Here is a 9,581-nt window from a genome sequence, read left to right as displayed (position 1 = left end):
CAATCTCCAACCAATCTGCTTCTAACCTGAGCTGCACCACATCTTGCTTGATGGACAATTCATCTAACTCTGAACTACAATGCTTTGAACTCTCTGTGCTCACACCAGAGCACATTGCACTGAGATGTGGGGAACAGAATACAGGCAAAGAAATATCATCTCTCCTTCTCCAGCCTGCCAGTAAGCACGGCCCTGTTTGTGAGCTGGCTGTGTGAGCCAATACAGCTCCCAGTGGTCCTGAGAAGACACAGGCAGCTCAAGAGGCCCATGCTCCCTGCTATGAACCTCCTACTGTGACCTGGACTGCAGCACTGCGAGGGGAAAAGACAGAACTTAGAGCATCTGCCTCCTGGGAACCCTGCACGGGCTGCTGGGGAAGCAGCTGTGGGGGACACGCGTGTTCCAAAACAAGAGTCTGGTCTGCGTGGCTGAGATCAGCCAGGCAAGACTCCTATGGCAAAGGCAAATAAGGCATCTGAGGTATGATGACAGTAAAAACATGTCAGCGCTGGAGCAGATGGGACATGGCTTTGTTTGTGGAAAGGTAAGAGGCAGAATAACCTGTTTACACATCATCTTTCCACCAATGTAACGTCTGTCAGACCCTCGGGCGCTGCTGGAAACCCTCATGTACAAACCCCTCATGCTCTGTGACCCACAGGCACACTGAGGTGACACGTGAAAGGGAAATTCCATCAAAACAAATTACTCAAACAAAACCCATGACACAACCATTAGTCTGGGCTAAATTAATCCTTGGTGTAATTTGCTTTCTAATACAATGAAAATTACTTTGTATGAATATTTTCCATTTAGCTGCCCTGATCTTACCCTACAGTTTGCAGTAACTGTAATTAAGAAATGAACGGAACCATCAGAACCCAGCATGCCTCCCCGTGCTGTTCAGTCTTTGGGATTTTACTGTCACCGAAGTTATTGAGTTTATGTTTCAAATTTAAACGGAGGCATCAGTTGGTGTGTGTCCTGGGGACTCTCGCCGCTCACTCAGTGGTTTGTAACGAGGAGTCTGGAGTGAGTAATCCTGCTATTCCACAGTTTAGTTCCTCAGTGCCTCATTCCTCTCCAGAGAAAGCCGCCGAAGATCCTTCCAGATGTCAGGATGATCCTCCAGCTCTTCGTACAAGGACTGAACAATGTCCAGCTTCCTGTAGTCCACGGGGCTGACCAGGCTGCGCACCACCTGCAGACACCTCTCCTTCAGGGTGAACACTGCAGCCAAGCAAAGCACAGCACAGCCTCGTCACGAGGGCTCGCAGCTGCTGCTCCAGCGCCAGCAGCGCTGCCCTGAGCCTGTGAGTGCAGAGCACCAGTGACCACGACAGGCCGGGCTCTGCACACAGGACACAGGTGTGGTTCTGCCAGGAGGCACCTACGAAACCCCTCTGAAAGCCCCTGAAAGGAGAGCTCTGCCACAATACAACAGCTCCACTACAACCCCTCACCATCTCCTCCAGTCTCTGAGCTGGCTTAATTTCATGGGGATCTGATTTCTCACTAATCCCAGCAGGTCCAGAACTCCCCGGAGCAGATGTGCTCCTGTCCCTCACCTGGCAGCGTGATGTCAGCTTTGGTCACGTTGGGGGCTATCACGAACAGCTCCTGCTGGTTGACGAGCAGCCCGTCGTTGGTCCCTGCATCCCGGAACAGCCAGAGGTGCCCTGCCAGGGAACAAGGTGGGAAGGCAGCAATTACAGAACTGTCTAATGAGTGCCTCTGAGGGGCACCTACCGGCAAGGGACCAAGCTCTCCAGCACAGGAGAGCTACCACAGCCCCAGTCACTGGTATGAGTGGGGAGGGGAAAGGAAAAAGGGGGAAAGGAGAGGAAAAAGGAAAAGGGCAGAAAGAAAGGGGGAAAGAAGAGGGGGAAAGGAAGAGAAAGAAGAGCAAAGGAAATGGAGAGAGAAAAAGGGAAAAGGAAGGGAAAGGTAAGAGTGGAAGAAGGAAAAAGGGAAGAAAAGGAAAATGAGGGCAGAGGAGGACGGCACAAGGGTAAATTGCACGGCAGCAGCTGAGCCGCCCGGGCCCCGCGAGGCCCAGGCGCGTCCCGTGCCGCCGCACCCACCCCGGTAGCTGCGCATGACGCGCCCGCTGCGCGGCTGCAGGACCGGGTAGCAGCGCGGGCGGCCCTCGAAGTCCAGCCAGACGGGCAGCACGCGGCGGGGGCTGTGGTTGTTGAACACGACCTCGGAGAGCTCGCGCGTGTTGACGGAGCGCAGCACGGGCCCGGCCCCAAGCCCGCCCGGCCGCCCCGGGACCGGCGGCGCCATGGCGCCCGGCCCACCGCGCACGCGCCAGGGGGCGGCCCCGCCGCGGCGCATGCGCTCATAGAGCGGGGTGGGGCCCGGCGTGAGGGCAGCGCCGTGAGGGCAGCGCCGTGAGGGCAGCTCCCGCACGGGGCCGCCAAACGCTCGTTCTGTTTTAACAAACAGACGGAAACAACAACGGCGGCTGGCGAGTGGTCACTGCAGCTGTCAGCTCTGGGTCACGTCTTACCGCCCTGCGGCCTCAGTTCACAGTCCTGTGACCAAAGCACTGGGCTCACCAGGGCTGCCGCAAACCATTTCTTCCTCAGCCAGTAAGAGTTTTCCTCTCCCGATCTCAGGGTGCCAAAACATTCCTTTATCCTTCAGCTGTAGATTCACAAACACTGTATTATCTTTATCACACGCGTGAAAACACTAAAATTTGAGAAAAATTAACTAGATTTTGGGAAATCTGGACATGAATCAGAAAAAAACCACAAGACATCTCTTTATGCAAAACTTCTGAAACTTTAATACTTGTTAATTCACCTCTGAACAGTTACACAATCTTAGCATGAACACTCTGTAATGGAAAGGGCAAACTGGCAATTTGTTTTCAGCCTCTGATGAGCAGAGTGGGAGGCTGAAAAATCCTAGTATGGTCACAGAAGAAAAAAATATTTGCAACAATATTTTTGTGAATACTGTGACAGCATAGCTGTGGTAGTTAAATTACCTAAGAAATTCAAATTGCCACCTTGATGCATCCATGGTAGACACCAAAACTGTGAACTTTTTAATATAACTGCTGAAAGAACCTCAAATAGTAACTACGGACTGTTTTCTGGGGCTGTGTGTTACCCCCTCACCCATGGCAATGGAATGCCAAAAACCAGATCAGACATTTACTGGCAATTAGCCCTAAGGTGAGGTAACAGGCAAGAGAACCAGAAGCACAGCATACTGTTTGCCAACTGGAATTTGCTTATCAGACCACAAAAACCAGATACTGGCTTATTATTAGTTTACATTTGAGTAATGGTATAAATCAGAAAACTACATTGGAGATACCACCTCTGAACCCTTTAAGGTGACTGTCTTAGCAGTACGGTTAGTAGTTTGAAGATACACCTTGGTAAATAAATTAACTGTTACACCCAGAGCTGCCTCAACATGTTTTCTACTGTAAGCAGAAGAAATAAATGTTTAACTGAAAAATACAAGAGAAAATCCAAGCCAAGGAAATAATTACTAATTCCCCAATGAATTTCGGTTTGGGTGGAAGGGAGCAGAGGTGATTTAAATAATAAGGTTTCAGAACACGCAGCAGAAGTGGCAGCTCTCCAGTTGATCCCAGGTTTAGTATTTGTGTGAGGATTTCTCCAGAGGCTGTTTGGTGTGGAAACCGACAGGCCCGTGCCCTCAGGCTGTACCAGCTGGCTGCTCAGCCGGGCCTGGGGTGTCTCGGGTGCGCGCTGCAGGCAGCTCACCAGCGGGGCCTGCTCTCGGGTGCGCGCTCCGAGGTGCGCCGCAGCAGGTACACGGCGGCGTGCAGGCCCCCCACGTTCACCCACACCGTCTGGGCTCTGCGCCAGATGTGCCCCACGCGGGACAGGGCCTGCAGGCCAAAACAGACAAACAGGGGCACTCAGACAACAGCATTCATTTGGATTACTCTGTATCACAGCTGATGGCAACAAAGGACTTTCCAGGCCCAATACGGAATTTAAGCGTTACTAAAGATAGCTCTATAAACGGAGTGTCTTTTGTAATGATGGCAGCTCACAATTTTTCCCCCAACGCATTTTCAAGTGCAAACAGGTTAGATTTTCTCTCACAGAACAAACCTTGGCAAAGCATTTCTTGTCCTGGGTAAGCAGCACAGCCCTGCCTGTCCCTGGGGTGCAGATCCGGCCCATCTCCATCAGGCAGGCTGGGTAGAGGTCCCAGTTCTTCTTCTTGGACCCTATCCTGCAAGACACATTCAGACCCCCCTGCGGCCACGGGCACCAGCTCAGCGTCCACGGTGTGTCAGACACCAATCTGCCCGTTCAGGAGCAGGTCACTCTCGAGCTCATTTTCAGCACAGGGCCCATGGCTGCTTCCCCAGCGGTTCAGCTCTGCAGCTGGGGAGGAGCCCAGCCCCGGGCAGCACAGCTCACCTCTTGCCAAAGGGCATGTCTGTCACCACGATGTCCACAGAGCCCGTCCGCAGGGGCAGGTTGCAGATGTCCCACTGCACAACGTCCAGGGGAACGCCCAGGGCAGCGCCGCTGCAAGAGCAAAGGCACTGCCCTCAGACATGAGCACTCGGAGGGTTTTCACACAGGGCAGGGCTACAGTGTTGGCAACAAAATGAACAGGAAAACAGGAACCAGACACTCAAGGGCATCAATGCAAAGTGGATTTCTGTGCATACAGCACTGCAGGAAGGGTAAACCCATCAGGCTCCTCTCACCTGTCCTTACTCTCGTTTTTCCTCAGTAAGGAGTTGATGTTGTTTGCTGCTCTCTTCACTGCCTGAGGGTTGTTATCCCCTGCAATGTGGTAGCAGTAGGGCCATTCTGCAGCTCCCTGGGAGGGAAATTACAATAAGCAACATCAGCATCAACACTGCTTTAACGAAAAAAACCAGAATAATTTCTCAAATGTGACAGAATACAACAAAGTGACTGCAAGTGGATGGCTGGAAATTTAGAATTCGGTAACAGATAGCTGTATTTTGCACCTTTAAAGCTCAAAATACTTTTGGATTTAGTCTCTTCCTGCTACGTCCTATGGAAGGAAAATGAGGTCATTTAATAAAAGTGCATTTGCATCTGTTCAAAAACTGGTGAGACTGGAGCTTACTATTCAGTCATTACTAAGAAGATTTACACGTATTATTCAGCTATAATAGAATATAGCTAAGATAGAGACAAGTTTAATTAAGTTTAAAAAATCAAGGAAGAATCACCTCTATTGGTATCGCACCTGTACCACACATGGGATCAACTATGATATCTGTGGGCTGGGGATCACAGAGTCTGAGGAACAGAAGAAAAAATATGGTGAGAAATGTCTTAAAAACCTGAATTTCTGTAAATAAGGGAAAGTGAACTATTTTAATCACTCTACAAAAAAACTTGATGTGATTATTTTTTCCACTAGTTAATTTTTTTTTATAACCAGCAATGAAGTGAAATTCTTTCAAGACTGTGGTACAGTTTTGAAATTTGGCTAATACAGCAAATGTTTACTTTCCTTGGCTGGGAAACACCCACTGTTATTACAAGGCCCATGGTGTCAGCAACTCCAGGGGTTTCTCATTTATTTTTCTTTAAGAATTAACAGAAATGGCTTCTGAGGAAGCAGTGGGGGAGATAAAAGGTTTAATTTCTTAAACAAAAGCCACTTGTTAACCGAGCATAACACAATGTAACTGCCCTGACCTGAGCATGCCGTAAGCCAGGGTGGAGCGCAGCGTGGTGGGCCCGAAGTGTGTGATATTCCGTCTGTGGAGACTCTCTTCAGTTAATGCAATCCCCACCACCACTTCATTGTTGTGAATATTCAGAAGGACCTGAAGAAAAAACTTGACGTGAATTTCAGGAGTAACAGAAACCTTCCACAGAACTCCTAGTAAATACTTACAGGAATCTTAGATGGTAATTTGAAACCCAGGAATGACATATAAAGAAGCTTTTCTTCTTGGAAGCAAAGCAAAGAACCATTTTAATAGGACAGAGTTCAGGTGAGCATTCACACACTCTCTCATTCACACCAAATTTGTCACACAAGACTTCTCAAAGTGCTATAACCATTGCACCGGCTTTTTAAAAGACTTGGTTTTTAAGTCTGGGGCAGAGGCTGGGTAAGTCCAGCAAGACACAGTGAACCATCTGCAAAAGCAGCAATAAAAATCATTTGTGAGACTAGATTAACTAGGAAGGTGAAATCTCACTCAAGGGCAGTGGCCAGCCCTCAGTAAAGCAGCAAGAAAAACTGAGGTCTTTCTGCCCCTCAAAAACACTGGTTCTTCACCACCAACAGGCCAGGGGTGCTGGTTGTATTTTCCCAGCCTCTGCTCTCCCCTGACAGAAAACAAACACCTGACAGTTATTGTCAACTCCTTCTGTGCCCTTCACCCCAAAACCAGCTTCCATTCGGAGCATTTCCTGGTAACTTAGACTGCTAATAAACAATGCATTAGAGGAAAGATTTACTGAAGGTGAAGTGCATGCATCAGAGGACACACATAATGTTGCCAGGGAAAGGAGCACTTCAGAGGAGGCCAATTTCAGCATTACCAGTTTTCAGTTCCAGAGTCTCTGGAAGGCAGTTTGGAGATCTCTAAGCATCAGAAACAAGAACTAAAAATCTGTACTGCAGAAATGCAGGTATTTCCAAGGCATGCCACTATACCTCCACATCAAAATTAGTCATGTCAGCTTTCCACTGGAAGTGCTCCTGCACGGCTCCACCGAAGTCTCTGGCGGCCTCGTTGGACGTGAAGCTGTGCCTGTCCCCAGCTCTGTTGCACGTCACTCGGAACCTCAGCACCTTGGCCTCTCCTCCGCCCGCCTCGGGCCCGCTCTCAGAGCCCGCCTGCGCTTCAACCTTCACATCTTCCTGCTCATTATCTGCCTCCTCCTCCACCCCATTTCCGGGTGTCACTCCCTGGGGATCCTCTGTATCCTGGCCACCAGTGGCTTCCACAGCCACAGGGTTTTGGGCACAGTCCTCCTGGTCGTTAGTGGTATTTTGGTCTGCTCCTCCCTCTTCTCCACCACCACTCAGCTTCCCGCTGCTTGCAGCACTCTGCAGATTGTGTTTTTTGCGTTTTGTCTTTTTCTTTTTCAAGCTGTTGTTCAACTCCCAAACTTTCAATGGATCGGTCCAGGGTAGCTTTTTAACCAAATCTTCCAAATCCTTTAGAGCATCTTCCTTCAAAGGACAGAAGAAGTTGTGCTTTGAAGTTATTCCATCCTTTTAAAAGTTATCCTTTGAGATCTCTCAAATTAATTTATTAAACATTAATCCACTACATGTTTAAGCAAAGCTTATAGGTTTTTGTCTGTTTTTTACTGCAACTAAATGAAATTACACTGAAAATCACAAGACCCACAGGATTTCATAATTTATCTTGTAACACAGACAACTAACACTGTATTAAGTGACCAAAGTGACACTTCACTGTTCTATGTCCGTGACCTACAAACATGGCATCACCTCTTACCCAGATTTTGCCAATGTAAAGCATTTAACTGCAGAAATTATGTTAGATGACATGGTCACACTTACCTTTTTCTGGCTTGTAAATGGAACTAGATAACATCACAAATTAAAGCCTTGTTAAACAAACAGAATATTTTGATACTAGTCTTAAATTAAAAACCCCAAACAAGACTCCAAACCCCAGAACCGACAGAAAAAGGTAGAGTAATTCACCTTATTTTCCTTAAATTGATAGTCTTTGAATTCCTGAACAACAACGAATAAATTATCCACTGACCTCAGACGATGGACCTGGAAGAGATGAAAAGGTGACACATTGTTAACCGTGTGCCGTGGGGACTGCGTTTGCTGTTGTCAGAACTTTGCCATCCTTCATCGAGGTTTCAGACTGCGGTTTTCCACCCCGAGTCCCCGCAGGAGTTATCACTCTACGTCCTTGCACCGACCCCATGTCCCACCTCATCTCCCCCGGTAACGGCGGATACCCCGCTGCATCCCGGCCGGCCGTGGCTGCGGGATGGCTCCGGACCGGCGGCCTCCGGCACCGAGGCGTTCTGGGACCAGCCGAGCCGAGCCGAGCCGAGCCGGGCCGGGCCGGGCCGGGCCGAGCCGGCCACAGCGGCACAGCGGCGGGCGGAGCGGGGCAGGGAGCTCGCACAGACCTGGGGCAGGCTCCGGGCCGGCACCTCGAAGTAGATCTTGCCCCGGTCCCTGCTGATCCTGGAGGCCGAGCCCAGCTTCTCGCGCACCTCCTCGGCCGCCGTCTGCTCGAAGCCCGTGGGCACGGTGGCGCCGATCACGGCCGCGAGCTCCGCGCCCTCCTGGGCTGCGCCCGGGCCCGGCCCCGCGTGGCCGCCCGCCTCCGCCGCAGCCATGCCGGGCCGGCCCCGCTGCCCGCGCCCGCCGCCCGCCGCCCCTTCCGCTTCCGCGCCCGCGGCACCGCCCCGCGGCTCTCGGCTCGCTGCTGGGCACCGGCACGGCCGGGAGGCGGCGCCGCGGCTCCGCGGGCACCGCGCGTCTGTCCGTGCGTCTGTCCGTGCGTCTGTCCGTGCGCCCCGCCGGCACCGGGTGTCGGTCTGTCCACGGGGACCGCGCGTCTGTCCGTGCGGCCCGCCGGTACCGGGTGTGTGTCCGTGGGGACCGCCTGGTACCGGGTGTCGGCACAGCCAGGAGAGTGAGATTGCTCACAGTGCTGATGGAGCTAGCATGAGCTTTAAAGAATGGAAAACTAATAAGCCCTACAGTCATTTTTAACAGATCTGGAAACACAACTCCGGAGTATATAATCTCATTGTGACCCTGCACTGCGCATTGGTGTATTTTCCTGTTACACCTGATTAGCTCCTACCGAGTCCAAAATGCCACTGATGCTAAAAATATGCAGCCTTGGGAAGTTACCACGGGCACTGCTGAGCATCTTCAGAGTCTGCAGCTGTGTTTTACTAATGCCTTTGATCTGAAGCTTTGTTTTCCTAACAGCTAATTTATTAGTGAGCAAATTGAGGCTTTTGCATACTAACAGACTTGCCAAGTATCACTTAGGGGCCAGAACAGAGGCTAATGGAATTATAAAGTCTCTCCTCCACACCCAAAAAACTGCCCCTCTTATAAAGTCAATTTAATTATTCTCTAGAATGGAATGTACAAGATGTGTAGCGTATTGCAATATCAAAAGAGTTCAGTTAATTTACCTCTGTTAACCTCTGTGTGACCCTGCTCTGGGGACGTGAGGATCTGTCACCCCTCGTGCTGTTGGCTCAGCATCTGTGGTGTTAAACCACACATTCAGAGGATGCATTGACTGCTCGGCGCTGCTGCTGTTGCTGATATTTTGAGCTGAGAAGAAATCAGTTTCAGGTTCTTTTCCCTGGAAGCAGCGGCACACAAGTGCTGTACCCTCTTTCCTTCTGAGCCGGGAGAAGCAGCACCTGTCAGAGAAATTGCCTGTACACAAGAGCTGCTGCTCAGGCCTGTGTTCCTGGCTCGTGGGTTATTCCCAGCTGATCGTTGGTCAGTGCTCTGGGAGGAAAAGCAGAATTGTTGCAGTGCTTAAATTGACCTCAGTGGCATCTGAGGGCATGAACATCACCCTGTCCTGC

At 50.5% G+C, this 9,581-nt stretch overlaps 2 protein-coding genes across 2 annotated transcripts; both read right to left on the bottom strand.

Moving 5' to 3' along the window:
* Window positions 1–734: 734 nt before the first annotated feature.
* VHL (von Hippel-Lindau tumor suppressor) lies at window positions 735–2,355 on the bottom strand. Its single transcript, XM_064433170.1, has 3 exons — window positions 2,085–2,355; window positions 1,569–1,679; window positions 735–1,230 (listed from the first exon to the last, which is right to left on the bottom strand). Exons 1-3 carry the CDS (start codon window positions 2,338–2,340, stop codon window positions 1,058–1,060), a joined length of 540 nt encoding a protein of 179 aa, XP_064289240.1. The 5' UTR covers window positions 2,341–2,355; the 3' UTR covers window positions 735–1,057.
* Window positions 2,356–3,528: 1,173 nt separating this feature from the next.
* On the bottom strand, window positions 3,529–8,397 carry THUMPD3 (THUMP domain containing 3). The gene is made up of 9 exons (XM_064433169.1): window positions 8,145–8,397; window positions 7,696–7,773; window positions 6,670–7,191; window positions 5,697–5,827; window positions 5,222–5,291; window positions 4,724–4,839; window positions 4,428–4,538; window positions 4,113–4,236; window positions 3,529–3,883 (listed from the first exon to the last, which is right to left on the bottom strand). Exons 1-9 carry the CDS (start codon window positions 8,355–8,357, stop codon window positions 3,752–3,754), a joined length of 1,497 nt encoding a protein of 498 aa, XP_064289239.1. The 5' UTR covers window positions 8,358–8,397; the 3' UTR covers window positions 3,529–3,751.
* Between the last annotated feature and the right edge of the window lie 1,184 nt (window positions 8,398–9,581).

The sequence above is a fragment of the Passer domesticus genome, chromosome 9 (assembly GCF_036417665.1).
Source record: "Passer domesticus isolate bPasDom1 chromosome 9, bPasDom1.hap1, whole genome shotgun sequence".
NCBI lineage: Eukaryota > Metazoa > Chordata > Aves > Passeriformes > Passeridae > Passer > Passer domesticus.
The sequence above is the reverse complement of the archived record's forward strand: the minus strand, read 5'-3'. Positions and strand labels throughout refer to the sequence as shown.